We start from the raw sequence: 22,379 nt of genomic DNA, 5'->3' as shown, positions 1-22,379 counted from the left end.
ATTTAGAAAGAAAAAAGAAATAATATTTCCTGGAGTCTTTCACATTCAATGAATCCTTCTAATTGGCTATCCGGGGAACCTTTTGTTTTTTCAGGGAACGACTTACTAACGTTCCTAAAGAGGAATTAAAAGAACCAAAGGAAGACCTTTTATAACAGTACCCGGTTTTCACCGCTTGATAGCGCTGTGTTACTCGTGACGTCACTTTTGTGAAAGATAAAAGCCCGAGGAGCACTTCTCTTTCTCGCCGGGTGCGGTGGCGCGCGCCTGTAATCCAAGCTACCGGGAGGCTGAGGCTGGCGGATCGTTTGAGCTCAGGAGCTCTGAGCTGCAGCGGACTATGCCGATCGGGTGTCCGCACTAAGTTCGGTATCGATATGGTGCTCCTGGGGGAGCTCGGGACCACCAGGTCGCCTAAGGAGGGGTGCACCGGCCCAGGTCGGAAACGGAGCAGGTCAAAGCCCCCGTGCCGCTCAGTAGTGGGATCGCGCCTGTGAATAGACGCTGTAGTGCAGCCTGAGTAATACAGCGGGACCCAGTCTTTTTATACTCTTTCCCCTCTCCACAGAAATATACACACAGCACACACACTCACACATCACGTTTTTACAGCTTATAAAAGCGTCAAACACGGTCTCTCTGTCCTCTCGTTCCATTGAAAACCACCGCTGTTTCTTGGTCCAACAGCGCCTCCAACTGGAGGGGAGTAGCAATGACCATCACTGCAAATTCAAAGAGACGGTGAACTTTTTTTTTCTTTCAGTGATTGACTTTGATGAACACGCAGGACTGGACTGGGACAAAAAAAAATCAGCCCGGGCATTTTGACTAGAGAACAGCCCACCAGGAATTACAGGAAAAGCCATAAAGCCTCTGAATGAAAACAAATGCTGTTGTGACAGTGATGTACGCTGTCCTGTTGGTATATATGTATCAATCTAATAAACTTAAACCTACACCATCCTCCCTATTCTGGTATTTTAAACAGTACTTACCGGAAATATCAAACAACCTAATCAATAATTACATATACCTAACTAGCAGAGTTGCCAACTCCCAGCAAAAATAGGGAACCGCCCCCCACCCTCCGCCTAATGATGCTTAATCAACGTAATCGACTTTAATTTATTGCCAGGGTAAAACAAATGCACAGAAACCAATTATTTTTCTACAGTAAATAAATAGATTCAACATCTTTCCGCAACAGAATTGCAGACTGCACACATGGTACCTTCCCAAAGGAAAAAGTACTATAGCTTATTAGGGCATATATTAGACTTAATATTTACTATATACAATAATGAATTTTTATATATTTTTACATGAGATGACCACTTTGGTTGTAAGATTCGGTTGTATTTATTAAAACCTAGACATTTTAAATGAGTAACTGTGTGTTGACTGTGTGTTGAGCAGCACCTTTACGGCTGCTGTTGGCTGCTATCTGCAGCAGTTTCCTGATGACGTCAGGTGTGTAAACCTTAAAGTCTGCGTAAACGAGGGCGCCTCTTGCCGGGTGCGGTGGCGCGCGCCTGTAATCCAAGCTACCGGGAGGCTGAGGCTGGCGGATCGTTTGAGCTCAGGAGCTCTGAGCTGCAGCGGACTATGCCGATCGGGTGTCCGCACTAAGTTCGGTATCGATATGGTGCTCCTGGGGGAGCTCGGGACCACCAGGTCGCCCAAGGAGGGGTGCACCGGCCCAGGTCGGAAACGGAGCAGGTCAAAGCCCCCGTGCCGCTCAGTAGTGGGATCGCGCCTGTGAATAGACGCTGTAGTGCAGCCTGAGTAATACAGCGGGACCCAGTCTTTTTATACTCTTTCTCCTCTCCACAGAAATATACACACAGCACACACACTCACACATCACGTTTTTACAGCTTATAAAAGCGTCAAACACGGTCTCTCTGACCTCTCGTTCCATTGAAAACCACCGCTGTTTCTTGGTCCAACAGCGCCTCCAACTGGAGGGGAGTAGCAATGACCATCACTGCAAATTCAAAGAGACGGTGAACTTTTTTTTTCTTTCAGTGATTGACTTTGATGAACACGCAGGACTGGACTGGGACAAAAAAAATCAGCCCGGGCATTTTGACTAGAGAACAGCCCACCAGGAATTATAGGAAAAGCCATAAAGCCTCTGAATGAAAACAAATGCTGTTGTGACAGTGATGTACGCTGTCCTGTTGGTATATATGTATCAATCTAATAAACTTAAACCTACACCATCCTCCCTATTCTGGTATTTTAAACAGTACTTACCGGAAATATCAAACAACCTAATCAATAATTACATATACCTAACTAGCAGAGTTGCCAACTCCCAGCAAAAATAGGGAACCGCCCCCCACCCTCCGCCTAATGATGCTTAATCAACGTAATCGACTTTAATTTATTGCCAGGGTAAAACAAATGCACAGAAACCAATTATTTTTCTACAGTAAATAAATAGATTCAACATCTTTCCGCAACAGAATTGCAGACTGCACACATGGTACCTTCCCAAAGGAAAAAGTACTATAGCTTATTAGGGCATATATTAGACTTAATATTTACTATATACAATAATGAATTTTTATATATTTTTACATGAGATGACCACTTTGGTTGTAAGATTCGGTTGTATTTATTAAAACCTAGACATTTTAAATGAGTAGGGGAGACCGGGGATAGTTGTAACATTTTTGACATTTCTGTCTGTAAATTGAAGCTCTTTTAAGGTAGTGGATTCAAAATGTAATGCAAAGTATTTACATGTCTCTGCTATTAAATAGTGCAGCTATTTTCTCTGCAGCACAATTACCCATTGCATGGTATGGTCTCAAACACAAAGAGTGAAATGTTACAATTAACCCCATAGTCTGGGTTAGTTGTAACATATCCCGGGGTGAAATGTAACACAATGAAATAAGGGTACTAACAAAATATTAACATGTAATCTTTGTTTATTCAACACATGAATGCACTTAGAGCCATTTATGTAGCTGTGTGTGTGTGACAGAATGCAGAAATCTAGCTTTTGAACATATTCCAACCCCCCAAAAAAGACAAATTCTGGAATTTTCTGCAACTGAATATTTCATTAATTTTGATTGGTCTTCCTTGAGTTTGGCCTCATTGGCTCAGTGGGCATTATAACCTACAACTCTTGCACCAATTTTGAACATAACAATGAAGCTGAAAAAATGTAGTTGTTCACCAGCATCGCAATTCCATTACTTTTTATCATGGCTTACCTTGGTGTGGTTTGCAAAGTGCTTCAGAAAGATGAGGAAATCTGTTTCTTGCACCCATCCTGATTTATTTCCACTACCAGTACTTCCTACTGGTCCATCTCTGACACAGTGGTCTGCATAATGTATGTGTGGGAACACAAACAGTGGAGGAATTGTGTTGCCAATGGCATTAACCGCATATACAAATGCGACCAGTGAACCTCTCTCTGCTGATGTCGTTGCCCCAACTTGTTTAATATAAGTTAAAGTAATAGTGTGGCAAGTTGTAACATCTGCATTATTGTTACAACTAACCCAGACTGTTGCTGTTACAACTGACCCAGACTCCTATAGCCATGAACTAGCTAACATTACAGCCAACGGCTAAAACATTAGCACTAAAGACCTACACAGAATATATCCCCATAGACATACAAATAACACAATTTAAGTTTGATGAGTTTAACTGCAAAGCAGATAATGCTATTAGAAATTGAAATAAAGTAGAAAAACTTACTTTTTGGCATACAAATTACTTTTTTTCGTGTTAAATTGTCTGTGTTTGACAAAATGTGCTGATTTTTCACATGTGATAGCAGAGCTGAATTGGGCATGCACAGGATGAGTCGCATCATTTGAAACTTAGCCCTGATTGGAGAAATTGGAAGTGTTACAACTGACCCACGTTACAACTATCCCCGGTCTCCCCTAACTGTGTGTTGACTGTGTGTTGAGCAGCACCTTTACGGCTGCTGTTGGCTGCTATCTGCAGCAGTTTCCTGATGACGTCAGGTGTGTAAACCTTAAAGTCTGCGTAAACGAGGGCGCCTCTTGCCGGGTGCGGTGGCGCGCGCCTGTAATCCAAGCTACCGGGAGGCTGAGGCTGGCGGATCGTTTGAGCTCAGGAGCTCTGAGCTGCAGCGGACTATGCCGATCGGGTGTCCGCACTAAGTTCGGTATCGATATGGTGCTCCTGGGGGAGCTCGGGACCACCAGGTCGCCTAAGGAGGGGTGCACCGGCCCAGGTCGGAAACGGAGCAGGTCAAAGCCCCCGTGCCGCTCAGTAGTGGGATCGCGCCTGTGAATAGACGCTGTAGTGCAGCCTGAGTAATACAGCGGGACCCAGTCTTTTTATACTCTTTCCCCTCTCCACAGAAATATACACACAGCACACACACTCACACATCACGTTTTTACAGCTTATAAAAGCGTCAAACACGGTCTCTCTGTCCTCTCGTTCCATTGAAAACCACCGCTGTTTCTTGGTCCAACAGCGCCTCCAACTGGAGGGGAGTAGCAATGACCATCACTGCAAATTCAAAGAGACGGTGAACTTTTTTTTTCTTTCAGTGATTGACTTTGATGAACACGCAGGACTGGACTGGGACAAAAAAAAAATCAGCCCGGGCATTTTGACTAGAGAACAGCCCACCAGGAATTACAGGAAAAGCCATAAAGCCTCTGAATGAAAACAAATGCTGTTGTGACAGTGATGTACGCTGTCCTGTTGGTATATATGTATCAATCTAATAAACTTAAACCTACACCATCCTCCCTATTCTGGTATTTTAAACAGTACTTACCGGAAATATCAAACAACCTAATCAATAATTACATATACCTAACTAGCAGAGTTGCCAACTCCCAGCAAAAATAGGGAACCGCCCCCCACCCTCCGCCTAATGATGCTTAATCAACGTAATCGACTTTAATTTATTGCCAGGGTAAAACAAATGCACAGAAACCAATTATTTTTCTACAGTAAATAAATAGATTCAACATCTTTCCGCAACAGAATTGCAGACTGCACACATGGTACCTTCCCAAAGGAAAAAGTACTATAGCTTATTAGGGCATATATTAGACTTAATATTTACTATATACAATAATGAATTTTTATATATTTTTACATGAGATGACCACTTTGGTTGTAAGATTCGGTTGTATTTATTAAAACCTAGACATTTTAAATGAGTAACTGTGTGTTGACTGTGTGTTGAGCAGCACCTTTACGGCTGCTGTTGGCTGCTATCTGCAGCAGTTTCCTGATGACGTCAGGTGTGTAAACCTTAAAGTCTGCGTAAACGAGGGCGCCTCTTGCCGGGTGCGGTGGCGCGCGCCTGTAATCCAAGCTACCGGGAGGCTGAGGCTGGCGGATCGTTTGAGCTCAGGAGCTCTGAGCTGCAGCGGACTATGCCGATCGGGTGTCCGCACTAAGTTCGGTATCGATATGGTGCTCCTGGGGGAGCTCGGGACCACCAGGTCGCCTAAGGAGGGGTGCACCGGCCCAGGTCGGAAACGGAGCAGGTCAAAGCCCCCGTGCCGCTCAGTAGTGGGATCGCGCCTGTGAATAGACGCTGTAGTGCAGCCTGAGTAATACAGCGGGACCCAGTCTTTTTACGCTCTTTCTCCTCATATATACTCACACATCACGTTTTTACAGCTTGTAACACCTTCTTTTTTTTGTCATCACCATGTGAGCCAGCATGTGAGTATTGATGTTTGTTGGTCCATCACCGCCTCCATCTGGATCACAGGAGAAAAATAAAAGAAACAACGTTTCAACAAGTTTCTTCTTTCTCCACTGCAGAGTACCTCTGTCAGCATTTTTCTCTTTCTTTCTGCTGGTCTATATTTATTCGAGCACAGTGGTAAAAGGATTTAAAATACCACACCTCATAGGGAAATATAGCACATTTTTACAAATAGAACAGACTAGAAAAATCCTTTAATTGTCCCACAAGGGGAAATTTGATTGTAACAGCAGCAAAAAACACCGTCTGGTTGTTGAGTTTGTTTTCACCCTCAAATGAGCTGACTGCTTCTGCTCTACAAAAAAACACACAATATATATATATATATTTTTTTACAGAAACACATATTTACATCATGGACAATGTACAAAAACAGAGTACTGTACAGTTATTAAGATCGAAGTACAGATGAAAGTGGAAAACCCAGGTTTTATTGCGCAAACAGAGCAGGGTACTGGAAGATGTTTAAATAATTAAGAATATTTACAAAATGTACAGATTGTGCATTGTATCTGTGCATCAAAAGGTAAATGTAACTTCCAATATGTCAGTATATATAAACTGAGAAAAAATAATGTGCAAGTTATAACAGTAGTAGTTGTTCAGTTGATTAGTGCAAATTACAGCGCTGATGTAAACACCTATGTGTGTTGGGAGCAAACCTTATGTACATAAGATTTTAATTTTTATCTTTTATGTTTGTTTAAGTGTAAGTCTGAGGTCCGTGGGAGCACTGCAATTTCAAATGCCCGTGTATGGTTTGTACATTTGGTTTTTGAGTTTGATGGTTCCTTCTTCCCTTGTAATTGCACGGAAATGTAAACTAAATAACTACAATAACAGGTGCTATCTTAAAGTGTTTTTTTTTTTTTATTGCTGTTTTTTTACATAACAAAAATGAAACTACGTTTTTCTATAATAAAGTATACAGCGGTGTTTACCACCCGTAGAGCGTGCCTCCCACTGCTGAATCTGATTGGTCGGATCAGCTGCGCTTCTGCTCATTGGCCCGCGCACCCGTCACTCAGGCGGTTGTAGTGGGGTCATTTCAGTCCGGTTTATAGCAGAGTCAGGTCATTCACTGTACTTGAAAAAGGCACTATAATGGCGGGACGTCTTCTTCTCCGAGCTTGTACAACAACACTGCAGCTGAGGAGCGGCGTGCTGGCCCCGCTGCACCGTTCAATGGCCACAGTGAGAGGTAGGACTCCGTATTTACGACAGGAGACGTGACTTCACAGGCCTCCGGAGTGCGTTACAGCCACAGCTGTCACCGCTCACTTGACTTAGTGCGAAAAGCGAAAGGCTGGTTATATTGGCAATTTTAGCGGCGTCTTTATTGTTTAGTTTGGTAGCTGACAAGTTAGTAACAAGGAGTTTGCAGTACGTGCTAGCTAGCTACCGCCAGTGTTTTATTTACAGCAAAAAGAAACACCTGTGTACATATTTATTTACAGAAGTAAAACATATTTGTGGGAGGCCTAAGTGCTTTGAGATACACAAAACCCCTACCTAAATACGACTATAAAGTACACCTTAAAAAAAATGAAGGTCATTTGGACTTTAGCGAGTGGAAAGGCCTTTGATAGACCCACCTCCTTTGGCAGACTCCGTTGGGCAGGTGCCAGCACCCTGATAGGGGACAGGAGTGTGTTATTGTGGGAGGCGTCCAATGCTGACGTGCAGGCTTGCCCGCACTCATTACAGAGTTTATTATAGTTCTGTATTTTCTAATTAGTTATAATTTTTATTTCGTTTTGAGCTTTTCTTTTTAATTTAGTTTAGTTTTTGTTCTTAGAAGACGTTTAGTGTTGGTTTCTGTGTTAGTTTTAGTCTTTTTAGTTATTAGTGTGCGGAGGCCATATGCAAGAGGTAAGATTTAAGCAAGTTATTATAGGCTTTTAATATAAAACGGATTTTTTTTTAAGCAGCTGAATCAAATACAGATTTTTTTTGTTTATTATTTGTATATATTATTATCATTTATTCATTTTTTTAATAGAAACCTTTTTGCTATTTAATTTTTCAGGCATACCAACAGATGAAGAACAGGCCACTGGGCTGGAGCGCCGTACCCTCCAGGCCCTCAAACAGGGAAAGGTAGGCTACTGTATACATATGATAATGAACCTGAACTGCACATAAGCTAATTTTTTTCTTTTTCCCGTTTACATCACAGGACCCTTACAGCATCCTGAAACCAAAGCACTATGCTGGTACCAAAGAAGACCCTCACATTGTGCCAGGCATTGGAACCAAGAGGCTGGTGGGATGTCTCTGTAAGTGATGCATAATGAATACAATTTCCCCTTTATGAATCTGTTTTACCAGTGTTAAAAACTTTTTTTTCTTTTTTAATTATAACTTTTTAAAAATCTTTGCAGGTGAGGAAGACAACACTGCTATTGTGTGGTTCTGGCTTCATGAGGGAGAGGCCCAGCGCTGTCCTTCCTGTGGTTCCCACTATAAGCTTGTCCATCACGAGTTGCCCCACTGATACCAAAACTAACACACAAAGCCCCCAAATTGGGCAACAACAGACAAGTGTATTTGCCTCCTTTAAGGCCATATTCTGCAGTGTGTGCACATCATTCAACTTGTACAGTTTATGATTAAATTGTGACTTGAAGTGGAATGTGTTGATGGGTATTTTCATGAGGGAACAGACAGTTAAAATATTAAAGGTTAATTTACTATATAAGCTGGACTTTAAAGGGGACCTATTATTCTGATTTCCAACATATTTTAATTCATCACAGCAGCTTTGTTTTTCTTATACTCTACCTTAATGCAGGCCCTCAGATTTCATCTCTCTGACTTTAAGGTAACTTTATTTCTGATTGGCTGCCCCTCAAAGGTTTCTATTGCGCTTTCGACTACATTTCTGACACCTCAACAGTTGCCCTTGAAGAAATGTGTCATTGTGTCAACAATTAGCCAATCATAGGGAAAAATCACCTTCTTTGGAAGAATGAAGTGATATTGTAAATGTGAAATCTAAAAAAAATCGCCATTATTTACCGTCTAGATTTTGGCGTAAATAATTACTTTGGCTGTCTTTACCGCTTTCATGAGCCCCTCCACTTGCAGGATGTGAATAGGAAATGGCTGTGTGCCCGAGATGACATCTGCCCTTTGTAACTTCATACAAACCCAAGAGTAGGAAGACGTTGATGCCTGAGCACACGGATTACACATACCTATACTTACCACCTCCTCTGAAACTCTGGTCAGGTGTCATAAGAACATCCATCATCAGAACATATTTGAAAGAAAATAACAAAAAGCAGAATTAACCCCTTTTAAAAACAAAATGTGGTATATTTTTTGTTAAAAAATACCTTCTACAGCAATATTCAAACACAAGGTACTATATTAAAAATAACCAACCTTTCATAAGAACTTAGAACCTTACCAGCAAGTAACCCATTTATTTCAGTGGCTGTACTTTGTTTTTAATTTGTGGATTGTTAAGGTAGACAGCCAAGAAAATCCACTCAGCATCTATAGCAAACACTTCGCATTGCTCTCGAGCAAATGTCACAAGAGAACCTTTGTCAAACAAAGTAGATTTACATTGGCTAACAATTTTTGCAACAGGGGATGAAAAAACCCAAACTCCTGTAAAATACGGTGTCACTTTGATGACAAAGCCATGCAGAAAATACTGCTAGAGTGTAGTTTAAAAAATATGTTTCTGTTGACACCTTGTCAGATGTGAATCAGGTCTTATTTTTCTCTATATTTTTTGGGGGGGTGGAATTACGTGGTATTTTGTGGTGTTTGACTACATTTTAAACCAGTAAAAACATAATAGAAGCATCTCACTGTCACAATAAATTAGGTGTTAAGCATTAGAAAAATTTCACTGTATTTTACAGGAGTTTGTCAGTTTATTTATGCCCCTGTGCTGTATATACCAGTAGTTTGCTTCGTCCTATCCAAACATGAATAAAAGCATATCTACATGAGCAATATTAAATGTGAATCAAATTGTGTGGGATTGGACTTCAAATACTTTGATGGCAAGAAAGCAGCTGGAAAAAAAAAAAAAAAAAAATCAACATTAACATGAAAGTCCAGCCGTTCATCACAGTCACCTTTAGTGTCATGTGGCCTCCTTTTTAATTTTTATTTTTTTCAACTTGTGTTTGACTCATCCAGACTGAGAAGTCTGCAAAAAACCATCTGGGAATGTGGTTGCCATCAACAGTCTCAACATGGATTTTTATGTTCTATCAGGCAAGATTGAAGCCTTGATTGTGATCTATAGCCTGTAGCAGCTTCTCACGGAGCATTTCTAGACTCGTGTACTTGGGCAGGTCCAGCAGGTTGAAGCAGGTGTGGGCGACAGGTAAGTAATGCTCCCCTCCACCAGTAGGCTGGATCACCAGTTTCAAGCTTTTCATGCCCAAGATGGGGATGCGGTCACTTCCAGTGAGGAACACTGTAAAGACAAGATTTTTGTTTCTCTTCATTCTTCAAGGTCCGTATGTAACATGCAAACTCACACAAAATTAATGAAATTAACTTTTCTGCTGTTTAGGGCAACACTTACAGAGAAACTGTTTTTTCTTCTCCAATGGAAGATTGTGAAACACCTCCCAGAAAAGCCTGATTGTAGGGTGGTCTGTCCAGTACTCCCCTTTGTACTCAGTAGTCTATGAGCAAAAGAGCATAAACAAAAATGATTTTCATAATCCATCTTATAATGTACAAGGCTCACTTTAAAAAGTGAGATTCACAGTGGCCACTGGGGCTTTTAAATGATGTATTGACTGAGAAACCAAGGATACTGCACACTCTTACATCAGCAACCTGCCAATCACACCATACCGGCAAATGTTTCCTTAATTCACAAAATGAAGATTATACTGTATTAGATGGAATGTTAAACTAGCATACAAGACCATAAACTAAATTCGTAAAATGTTTACTGAGGTAATAAATCAAGTGAGACATAAGGAAATTTCAATACAGCTAGAGGAGTCGCCCCCTGCTGGACACTCGGAAGAATACAGATTTCATAGTCCTAAAGGCTATGCAGATATTTTCTTCACATTGCGTGGCCAGATGCAATTTTTACTAATCACTATTTAATACAAAACCTTTTCAAGCTCCATCCAGTCATAGTTGGTATTGCCGATAACCATGGCTTGCAGTTCGTTTGGCTGGAAGAGTTCTAAAACTTTCCCACCGCACACTTTGTGGAAGCCTGAATAGAAGCACTCGAAGAGTGGAGCTACCGATGTGTTGAAAACATAGTCTACATAGGCACTGACGAAATCTTGCCTAGAGGAGAAGAAAGTAAGAAAAATGAGAGTAACGTGAATGTTTCAACAACAGTCCAAAATATTCATGAATCCCTTAGTGGATAACTGCTAATGGATAAATATCAGGACAACTTTAAAAAAAAAAAAAAAAATCTTTACCTGTTTGACATATTGACGTTAATGTTTTCCCCATTTGGTACAAGCTCCAAAACCTCTGTGGCACCGTAGTTTTCCTCTGTGATCTGAAAAAATAAAAAATAAAAATCATATGATAGGTGGATGACACAACTTACTTTAACCACAGCAGAAAATGTTGATAGTCAATCATCTTACTGTGAAATTCAAGCAGAAGGTTTCCTCAAGGTCATCTTCTGTGTAGTCTAGTAGCTGCTGCAGACTCCTGGATGAACAGGAACACAATTCCCTGTGTGATTACTGTGGCATTGAAAGGTTTAGATGACGTTAAGACAATGCCAAGGTAAACTACCATTCATAAACATATTAAATGGAAACCTCAGGTGACTGTTCCTTGATCTGACCTTCCCACATCTGGCATTAGCTCTTTCAGGTCTTCTAGCGTTGGCTTCTTCTTCAGAAGCTTCTTGTAAAGGGCCAAGGGGAAGTTGAGCTCAACGATGGTGAGATTGTAGATGGCCAGACCGCAGATGACCCCGATGAGGTTGAACAAGTCAATGTCCTCAAATGTCTGCAAGGGACAGTCGGTGATTGTCAGCATTTAATCGAGGAAGGTTTTCACAAAGATCACGCGGAGATGCCGCCTGGTTTAAAGCAAGTACCTTGTTTGAAAACCAGATGAGGCGAGACTCCTCGTAGTAACGAAACATTCCGTATTTGGGATCAAGCAGCTCTTTCATGATCAGAAGGAAGAACTCCTTTCTCACGCCGCCTGCATCGACAGCCTCTTCTCCCACAAAGATCACCTGCCACAAATGTCACAAGTAAGTCACAGTACCGTTTGAACCTGGCATACTCTGTGGGTTCATTACCATGAGCAGCATCTTTCACATTCATATATGTATTTTCATTCATAACTAGGAACTTCATCCTAAGTGTACTTGATTTAAATTTGGCTGTTAGCTCGTTCAGTTGTCTTCGTTGTCAAGGCCACGGCTCCTGCGATACTTAGCGATCGCTACCTGGAAATCCTGTTCCAACCACTTGCACCACTCTGTGTGCTCACTGGATCACCACTTCTGTGTCGAAATTGTGAGGAGTTGAGACAGAATCTACAGTTTTGAACCTTAAGAACGGATTTACAATTCGCAACACTGTAAAAAAAAAGGCCTAGCATGCTTTAAGTCAAGCTTGTGACCTAATGTTGATGCTACGTTTGGACGTTGTGGACTTATAAACCTGAAGAGTGCCTTTTTTACACTCTCTAGCTCTTAGCTGTATGATGTTTCTTCCCTGAGTTAGTGGTGTCGTTGTAGACTGCAAGGAGGTCCATGTTGAAATCACACACGCACATGTGCATGTTGTCAGAACGGGACTTCCTGGAAACAATCCAATAATAGCACAAGTACTGGAAGGGATCCAGAGTTTACAAGAATATGACTGGAATGGAAATGGTGGCCAAATTTAAATCAGGTTTGGGTTATGCTGCTTCTTTTTTTTTTAAAGCTTCAAACTTAAATGCTGTTTCTACCTTTAGTGGCTTCTTATAGTCAACATTCTTAGACTTCCTGAGCACTTCCATAGTGTCTCCAACAATGTTTTCCCTGCGAACGATGAGGATGAGGCACGGGTTGACGGATTCCACAGCCGGTAGGAACATGGAGCTGAAATTTTGCATCTGTGCCTGGTCCACTGCCATCTGTTAATACAGAAAACACATGATTATGAAGCGATTAGTGAGAATAAAGGTAAGAAACTGCCTTTAAGAGGTTTAGTGAGTAGTACCTGCATTTGTAAGACAGCATCTGTCTGAAGGAGTGTAGTCTTTGCTTGGGCATCAAATACAAAGGGATACTTGCACAGAGTCACCACACCATCATGTCCCTGGGGATAGAGCATAAACAAAAGGTTCACATCAAAACCTTAACATAGAAAGATGTATTACTGAATCGCAGAGCCAACATCCAGACTCACCATTGGGTACATCTGCCTCTGAAGCCATGTGACATAGTCATTTCGGATGTCTATCAGGTTGTCCAACTCATGAATGTAGAACTTGCCATACTGAATGATGTGTCCCGCTTTCTCGCTCACCTGAAGCGAGAAGTGGGAGAGACTGCCACTTGTAGTCCTTTAAAGAAGGATATAATGTGCAGCAGGAATTTAACACTGCACCTTTTTCCTCACCTTGTGTAGGATTTCCAGGAGTCGCAGCGACGTGTCCAGAAAACAGGTGAAAATTCTCTGCTCTACTGCGGGAATGCCCACCTTGTGCATCTGCAGCAGATACACCACCACTTCCTTGTACAGTTCAACTAGCCGCTGGAAGACTGGGGACTCAAACGTAGACCACCAGTTTCCTGCAAATACATGAGCAAACACTAAATTTGTGCTCCTCAAAACCCTTTTAAGACAGTGTAAAGTGCTCATTTTTCCCAGTCCTAACTATACCATCTGGAATTTAATTCCTGCATAAGATTTATGACAAATATAAGCTATTTTAAGACCTTATTTTCCTGAACAATAAGGTCTTAAGTATAGTATGTAGTACTAATGTAGCATGGAAAGCTTAAAGAAACTCCTTCATCCTACCTACCTAGTACCTTCAGTGGAGCCTCTTTTAGGCTGATGACTGATTTGGCAAATGGGATAGAGATGGTGACGTAGTTATTTCGGTTAGTGAAGAGAGGGCATTCTGGAAGAGTGAGGTAGAGTCTCAGGGCTTCGATGTCTGGAGGAGAATTGTTTAGCCTGGGAATGAGGTTCTTCTCCAGACTAGCAGCAATCTGAGGCAGACAGACGAAGGGAAACAGGTCTGTTATGATTAATGTGATAATCCTGAATGCATACAAACTGCTGATGAGGTGTGGGGTAAAGTGCAACAATAACACACTGAATGGACCAGAGTACCGGAAATAACTGGAGCCGACACAGTAATAAAACGTCACTGGGGACATTTACACTATAAAAACATCTTCTGGTCAGGTACCAAATCAAAATAAAATGAACGTCGTTGACAAGACAGCAGATGAGCAAAGGTCATAAACACTGTTGAAGAGTATGAGGAATGAAAAAGAAACTCCAAGTCAGAGGAACTTCACCAGTCAGAGAAAATATATTAGTGCCCAAGTATTTGGCATGGCACTGACACGACACAGAATGCAGTTTTGAATTACAGTGAAGAATCCAGAATTTAGTCCCCTCCAAGACCTTGAATTGAACAAGTAAAAGGAGATGGATGGGTGGATGGAACTATATTATATGTGGCCACTGACCTGCTGAGCAATCTCAGGGTGACCCTCTTGGATTACTTTGTTGAAGAGCAGGCGAGCCATGTTCATATCCACCCCTGAACATTTACTGCTGGTACTGTAGTGATCTGGATGACTGCGTTTATAAAAAAAGGGAAAAAACAAAATCAGCACTCAGAATGAGATAATTACAAAAACGCTAGGCAATAACTACAACAATACATATATAATCTAAAGTTCTAAACTGATCGGACAGCGCTTCAGAGTGCAGATGGTTAATGAGCTGAAGCACACTTCAAAAGCAGCCCAAAGGTTTCTCAAAGCAAAGAAACAGGATATGCTTCAGTGGCCAAATCAGAATCTGCTCTCAACCCAGGAGAGCACGCTTTTTATCTGGTCAAAGCGGTGACAACAGAACAAGCTCTAGATTTACCATGACAGCAGATAAGTGTCAGTACTGAATGTTGTTATCGTTGAGCTTCCTGCTTTCATGGCTAAAACTGTGGCCATCTCAATTTCATGTTTTTATATAGCCTACCAAACTCGTGCATTCACCTGGCTCATATGACGGGAGCAGCTTAAGAAAGCTTTAATTATCTAATTAGAGAGTAAATAAACAAGAAATTCAGCAAAAAAAAAAAAAAAGTGTTGATTTTAATGTAAATCAGTCAAAATGATTTTTCTGACTAGATTATGACTTTTGAAATATCTGGAGTGCATTTACCTCATTGACAGGAAAGACCCATTTAGGCAGCTTGCTGAGGAGAACACGAGGTCGATCTCACTAAGGAAACCAGAAAAGGCAAATAATTACTGTGTAAATCTCCAAAAAGGATCTGGTAATTTGATTCTACTCAAACACACCATGTCTAAAACAAACTAAAACTCCAATATGCCGAGGATCTACTGAGGGGGAAAAAAAGAAGAAGAAAACTTTACTTGGAGATGTCGAGCGGGAGTCTTCCTTGTGAGTGGTTCAACCATTTTTGTATGAGATCCTCATTCAAGGAGTAAATCTTTCTCTGGGGATCTTGTATCCTTGTGTCATCTCCGTTCTGAAGGCTCTGCACCAAAAAGTATAAAAGTTAGACAAATAAAAACTGAAAAATGTAAACCTGTGTAAATAAAACTGAGTGAAGAAACAGATCAGATGTGTGTAAAAACAGTATTCACAGCTATCTGCGGCACATTTTAGAAGAAGGTGCTTCTAAGAAAAGAAAAAAAAGTGACATACATCCTCATTACAAATTAAATTCTGCTTGAAAAATCATCATACGCTACATGGCAACGTGTTTTAAAACCAACACCAGCTTGCATTGACTGTCGGGGATCAGCTGGAGCAGTCTGCTTTAATTAGATTGACAAACGCAATTCTGTTTCCTGGAATTCGAAAACTTTAATTACAAGATTTTAACTTGAAGTCATTTTCTTATTTTTCAAATTTCTTATGGTTTTACTGGTACGTTTCGCCTTCTTTAACTCATGTGAATGGTGACGTTGTCAAACAACGCTGTGGTATAAAATTACACGCGAACCCATGTGCTAAGATTTTTTTTTAAATTCCAGATAATTACAGGTTGTGTGTGGAAATATTTACAATCTCAGCTCATCTGCCTGACATTGCTCTCACTCCCCAGCAGTGATAATAATGCTTTAGTTCAAATCACTGTTGTTCAGCTGCTCACTATTATCGAGTACTGCCAGTACCATTGTTTTTACTGTAGAGTAAAAACGATAGCATTCAGGACAGCTGTGCAATTATTAAAACGTGCTGTACATTTGTAAGCATCTCCATGAAATCTCTGTTTCAGAGGAGAGGGAAAACTTACGTTGGTACTGCAATAGTGAGCAAAGCTTTGATCTCCTCCAGCATAAATCCGTTTGACACAACAGTTCTCCTCTGAATCTGCAAAAGTGAGGGAAAATAGGTTTTTTGTGTTATTAAAACATCTTACCATCGAGTTTTACGTTTGAAATAAACCCATCAAACTAATGATGTAATGTGCTTTTACAACTTCAGATTCAGATTAAAGCTAATAAATCTCCACGTTCAGATGGATACACAGCAGAATTATAGAAAACGTAGTCAGAGAAAACGTAAATGGAGAACCCTATCGATTAATATATTTGACTGCTTATGATTCAAACTTTACACCCCTCAAAAATGGAAGGATGTTTTGGTTTTACATTTGCTGTCCCCTCACCTGTATCTGTTGCAGTGCTGGCGACTACCCAGGGACCTTTAACAAGAGCAGGGCTTTTTCTGTTGGAAGTGGACCGTGTGCCAAGCTGCCCGTTCCCTCCGAGCCCAAATGAATCCATCTTCCCCGATGACGGCGTGAAAGCCAGCGTGTGTTGCCTTGACCGCACAGCAATTTGAAACGTTACTAGCAGCCTTGTGACTTTTTAGTATAATTCACTGACATTGTATTTTAGATAAACACGCAAAAACAAAGTCGATTTTACCTTCCACATGCAATCTGTGTGACTACATTTCCCATGAGCTCAAACACTTTTCTGGGGTTTATTTCATGATTTGTAGAGTTATGCCCAAGCTGTCCATATCCTCCTGCTCCAAATGTGAACACGCCCCCTTCCTGCATTTAAAAACAACAGAACCAGTTATTCCGACCTTCAAAAGGGTTAGCACTGTGCTAACTTGCTAAGGCCAAAGTGTTAGCAAAGACCACTGAACATGAGGCTTGAAGAGACAGAGAGGCATGAAAGACAGCTGTCGTGTTAATGATTTCAGTCTAGTTTTTCCTTAACCAGAAACAGCTAGATTAGTAATGGCACATGCCAGGAGGGGGATTATTTTAACATCCAAGTCTTACAGCAGGGATCCTCCTCCTCTACAGCGTCAGGCCACTACTGAAACAAACTTACTGCGTCTGGGCACCTGGACAGGAAATGGGCATTTTTATCCACCGCTCGAGAAGATTTAAAACTTCACTATTTAACAAACCAAAAAACATTCCAGGTTCTAAATAACGATCCCAACTCATCTATTCTTTTCTAAAAATTAGAAGTAAACACAGAAATGGCATTACTTATGAGCCTAATTACTGAAGACTATTCATAAAAGAAGACTACATGATGAGCATGATTACCCACTGAAAACGTATAATGCTTTTCCCTGTGTAGAAGAGGTCACACCTCGTACTTGTACCAAAAAATGTTGACATCACACCTCATGAAGACCCTGAAGAGACTTATCCTGGACCAGCTTCCAGCACATGGTCAGATCCCTTCCGGTCCTTGACCTGCTCAACAGGGCCTACATCCACCCAGCGCTGTGAGGGTCATGTTTTGATTTCTCCAGTGTGTTCACCACCACCAGCTCGGCTCTGCTGGGTGGATGCCTTGGCAGTGACCTGGATAGTTGGCTCACTGATCTGCAAACCACCTGCAGCACCATGTTGGACAGCAACACCGAAGCCCAGCAGGGGACTGTCCTCTCTCCCTTTCCCTTCACCATGTACACCACAGCCTTCAGCACTGCACAGACACCTGCCACCTTCACAGGTTTCTAATGACTCTGCAGTAGTGATGTATCACACAAGGTGATGAGGAAGAGCATGGGGGTTGTGGATGTGAGAAGGGTTAGAATGCTGGTCACCCCTATTTCCATCCGTGTGGTTTGGGTGCAGACAGGATAAAAATACCTCAGTGTTCACGCCCTCTACAAGAAGAGTCATCTCTATTTTCTTGGATGACTCCTTTAAAATCTAATGGATGACCCAGGATGTTTTGAGTCTGTAATGGCCACTGCCATCCTCTATGCTGTGGTGGGCTGGGGCAGCATGATACCAGCAGACTCAAACCGATCCACAAGGCCAGTATTATAGGTGTGGAGCTCGACTCTGAGAGCAGATGTCAGATGATAGCCGACAATCCTTCACGTTCATTCCATGACTTGCAGGACAGTAACAGGAGCAAAACCTCACTGCACTAAAACGCCACAGGAAATGATTTATAACTGCGATGATCAAACTTCATATCTTCCCCTTATGACACCTGGACTATTTTTACTTCTCATATTTTCTTTATATTGTACATACTATTGTTTAACTTTGGAGTATTTATTTTAACATAATTCACCATTGGTGGAGCATCTTAGTTTTATAAGGATGGTTTACATTTTTTTATGATTTCTTTCCATTTTCTACCTTTCATATCATTTGCTTGAGAGTCTGTGACAAAGCAATTTCCCCCCGTCATTATAAAAGTATTCTGACTCTGATATAAACTGTTACAATGGAGGGTGCTCAGACGAAATGCCTGCAGCATCAAATAATGAGCTCAGTATGTGCGCAAGTAATCCCAGTGAGCCAAATGCTCAGGCAGTTTCAGGCAGTTTATTCTATATCAGCATGATGTCAGTGAGTGCAGACATCCCTAATATAGTCATCTCAGGCGTATAGCTTTGGCCGTGAAGCCACACTGATGTGTTAGTCAAGCCTTCGGTATGAGGGGCAGCCAATCAGAAGAGACTTGGCTAAATGGGAGGGGAGCTAAGGAATATAAAAAAAGAAGAAAGAAAGCAAGCTCGTTTTAAGCAGTAGAGGAACCCAGAAACTGCACCTACAGCACCCGTGGGTACTGAACAGTTTGTTCATCTGACAACAGCTTAATGTTTTTCTAAAGGAGAGCTTTTAAACATCTGTGTGACAAAGCAAAACACTGAAATCTTAATGTATAGCAGACTTAATGTACTGCAGTGATACTGGGATGTTTTCTAACTGGTCGCTTGGCAGCAGCTGTCTCTGAGCAGTATGCAAACTGGAGAGCGAGGACACAACACACTGACTGTGACAAGTGATGCATCTGTAATCCTGCTTGGCTGCTGTTTGGGATCAGTTAAGAAAATGTAACACATATACACTGGCAGATTAAAAACAACAACAACAACAACAGCAATGAATTAGGAAGAAGGTAAAGAAAGCATAACCCAGCATGGGAGTAAATCCCAGTAAAAGTCCAAGGCCCAGTTTAATGATTTTAAGCCTAAGAATTAAAACCATTAATTAGATTTAAAAGAGCCACTTTTAAATCTAATCATTAATCCCACAGTTTCAAATTTCGGTCTTCTGTACACACAACGCTGCAGATCTATCAAAGAACCAAAAAGTATGCAACTTAACTTGGTCAGTGCAGCCGTGTGATCTTCTCCACAGCAAATGTAAATCACTCTCTGTGATCTGAGGGACTTCAGGAGGGCCGGGAAATACCGATCTGAAAAAGACGTCCTGAAAATTAGTCAAAGTTTCGGGTTTGAATGTACAGGGGCACCTTCTAACCTTCTACCACTCACCGTTGCAGTCGTTGAGACCAAGCTGACCGAAATTGTTGCGCCCCCAACCGAACACAGCTCCCGAGGGAGTGAGGGCAAAGCTATGTGCTCCACCTGCTGATATTTGAGCAAAAGGAATGCCCTGCAGAGACTGAATCATCTGGGGTGTGGAAATGCTCTGTCCGTTGATTCCTAACCCAAGTTGGCCATATCGATTCTGGCCCCATGAGAAGATGTGGCCCCCTGTGTTAAAAACGCATATATAATTGAAACGGTTTAACATGACATAAACACTGTAAGCTGCTCTGGATATGTGCTAAGTGCAAACCATTCCTCACCCTTTGAAAGTGCATGGGAGTGCCAGTACCCACAGGCTACCTGAGCAATTTGAACATCTGACAAAGTCTTGATGTTTCTTTTCATACAGAGGAAAAAGAGAGAGAGAAGAATGGCTATATTAGGTCTTTTCATGGTGCCTTTACAAAACAAAGGATGAGCAAGTAGTGCGTTAAGTAGGACACACAGGGGTTTCCTGATAGTTGATGAATTTACCTAGGCACGCGAACACATTCTTCAAAGTTATTTAATCCCAGCTGTCCATCTGAACCAAGACCCCACGAGAAAACCTGTCCTTTGTCATTTAGGGCGAGTGTATGGGCCTCTCCACATGATACAGCCACTATGATCTGTGCATCCAAGGCCACAACTTGCTCTAATAGATGACATAAACAAGTGCTTGCACAGTGAGCAACTTTAAAAAACAAAACAAAACCCCCCAATGTTTTATTAGAAAAACAAACAAACAAACAAACAAACAGCAGACATCACCAACCGGGTTTCTTTCTGGCTTTCTCATGTCCAAGCTGCCCAAGATCATTGCAGCCACAGGTATACACCGTCCCGTCCTCCAGCAGGAAAGCTGTGTGTCTGCGGCCACACCCCACATCACTCACTTGCTTCCCGTGAAAGAATTCACATTTTCGTGGCTCAACCACAATCTCTTCATCAATCCCACCCAAGCCCAGTTGTCCATAGGAAGCATTTCCCCAGCACAGCATTGTAGTTCTCCCTTTAGCTGCACGCAAAAGCAGGATCTCAGGCTCTGTGAAGAAGACACTTGGGCTAATATAACCTTCCAGAGTATAGTCACATATCCCCCGTTTCATTTGCAAGGTGTAATCTAGCTGGTATCACCTAGCAAAGCCGAAAGAGGCAAAACAACATCATCGCCACATGAAACAGACGCAAGCCTGCGGTCAGATTAAGTCATGACTTCAGGATCGTACACCTACATATATATATATGTGTGTATATATAGCGAGAGCACTAGTACGTTGCAGTCTAAACTGACCATGTAAACAGATTAGCCTAGTAAGCTACAGTTAACGGTGTTGGGTGAGTTCCGTTAGGGTTGCTAAAATCGTCAAATAACACCACTTCCGTCGCGGGCGGCTGGGTTTACAAATTAAAGCACATGCCAAAACGTGTTTAAATACGAGTATTGCCAATAACTGTATGTACCCCTACGATTTACACTCTCATAAACATAATTAATAAACTTACACATTTCTTTCTGGGTCACAAATGTATGCGTTTATAATATTGTAAGCGGAAGTATAACTCTTGTCCGTAATGTTAGCACACGCTAGCATGCACCTTGACGAATACAGGCGAGGTAGATCATTTCAGACTGATGGCACTTGACCAACTTAATGACAGTACTTAAAATTATCATAGTGCGATTGGAAAATATTTTAAGAAACATATATGTTTAAGCACTCGACACGTGGTACATGGCTGACTTATACAGACAGTCCTGATATAGCAAGCTAACGTTAGTCAGACCCAAAGACTTTATGTCTGTGTTTGGAACATAACGTACTTAAGAGTTCATTCAGAAACCTGAAGTGACTTCACAGCTGAGTATCTGAACTTAAAGCCCCGCTATTCTTTACTGTTCCGCTAAAAACACAAGTTTAACAACTTACAGCCAGGTGTCTCTTATGTTAGAGCCAAGAGCAAATCTTACCAAAGCCACCAGACCCGACAAGTTTATGATCTGCCAGTGCCTTGTTCGTTAGTTAGTCCGACTGTTAAAAACACACATTACAGTACGCTGCTGTCCAAAGACAACTCCCAGGTAAAACCCTACTTAACGCGTTTCTTGGCCGTACAGCAGTTGTTGACAGAGCATCGGAGTGGTTACATTAAAGCAGTCGTCTCAAACTCTGGATGTCCGTTATGTCCTTTTAGAAATAAAAGTGTTTTTATAATAGCAGAGCGGAGAAGAGTACAAGATAGTTAAAATATATACATAAGAGTCCCGAAATGTCCAAAACACGGTCAAGGAGATTTGAATACTTCTCTGAAAGACGCGTAGAGAAGCTCTACACATAAACGCTGTAAGGCTTAATTTGAAGGCAGCTTACAATACCGGAAGTATTAACAGCGTTTTCACGCATTTTCCTTCATGGACGTGAAGAAATGTCGCGAAGCTGCCGAAATGTTCTAGAGCGAGCGCATCCGCGCATGCGTATACCGGCTGCGCTGTACTACCTTTACCTAGGTATGAAAACACGGAGGTTACTCTCCTAGTCCCCGAACTCCATATTCATACACACACATGCACACACACACACACACATACACACACAGACCTCCCCGTTTTCTTTTTCTTGAAT

The 22,379-nt window shown here is 41.6% G+C and overlaps 2 protein-coding genes and 4 non-coding genes across 6 annotated transcripts; 5 read left to right on the top strand and 1 right to left on the bottom strand.

Moving 5' to 3' along the window:
• Positions 1-246: 246 nt before the first annotated feature.
• On the top strand, positions 247-545 carry LOC146561387 (signal recognition particle RNA). The gene has a single exon (XR_014888048.1).
• Positions 546-1,511: 966 nt separating this feature from the next.
• On the top strand, positions 1,512-1,810 carry LOC146561386 (signal recognition particle RNA). The gene has a single exon (XR_014888051.1).
• A 2,235-nt stretch (positions 1,811-4,045) lies between these two features.
• Positions 4,046-4,344, top strand: LOC146561385 (signal recognition particle RNA). Its single transcript, XR_014888047.1, has one exon.
• A 967-nt stretch (positions 4,345-5,311) lies between these two features.
• Positions 5,312-5,610, top strand: LOC146561384 (signal recognition particle RNA). Its single transcript, XR_014888046.1, has one exon.
• Positions 5,611-6,759: 1,149 nt separating this feature from the next.
• Positions 6,760-8,381, top strand: cox5b2 (cytochrome c oxidase subunit 5B2). Its single transcript, XM_085297442.1, has 4 exons — positions 6,760-6,947; positions 7,776-7,846; positions 7,926-8,025; positions 8,131-8,381. Exons 1-4 carry the CDS (start codon positions 6,851-6,853, stop codon positions 8,241-8,243), a joined length of 381 nt encoding a protein of 126 aa, XP_085153568.1. The 5' UTR covers positions 6,760-6,850; the 3' UTR covers positions 8,244-8,381.
• Positions 8,382-9,159: 778 nt separating this feature from the next.
• On the bottom strand, positions 9,160-21,633 carry herc4 (HECT and RLD domain containing E3 ubiquitin protein ligase 4). Its single transcript, XM_085297444.1, has 24 exons — positions 20,531-21,633; positions 20,251-20,410; positions 20,037-20,113; positions 19,720-19,941; positions 19,550-19,640; position 18,644; positions 16,872-17,002; positions 16,610-16,764; positions 16,235-16,311; positions 15,345-15,469; positions 15,130-15,189; positions 14,430-14,541; positions 13,751-13,940; positions 13,342-13,514; positions 13,129-13,248; positions 12,940-13,038; positions 12,686-12,853; positions 11,817-11,960; positions 11,559-11,725; positions 11,353-11,419; positions 11,179-11,261; positions 10,855-11,038; positions 10,305-10,407; positions 9,160-10,193 (listed from the first exon to the last, which is right to left on the bottom strand). Exons 1-24 carry the CDS (start codon positions 20,862-20,864, stop codon positions 9,985-9,987), a joined length of 3,252 nt encoding a protein of 1,083 aa, XP_085153570.1. The 5' UTR covers positions 20,865-21,633; the 3' UTR covers positions 9,160-9,984.
• Positions 21,634-22,379: the final 746 nt, after the last annotated feature.

Source organism: Mchenga conophoros, linkage group LG13, assembly GCF_057382185.1.
Source record: "Mchenga conophoros isolate Kocher_MC1m ecotype Shallow Benthic linkage group LG13, M_conophoros_male_GT1.1, whole genome shotgun sequence".
NCBI lineage: Eukaryota > Metazoa > Chordata > Actinopteri > Cichliformes > Cichlidae > Mchenga > Mchenga conophoros.
Note: the sequence above shows the minus strand (reverse complement) of the source record. Positions and strands in the feature narration are given on the sequence as shown.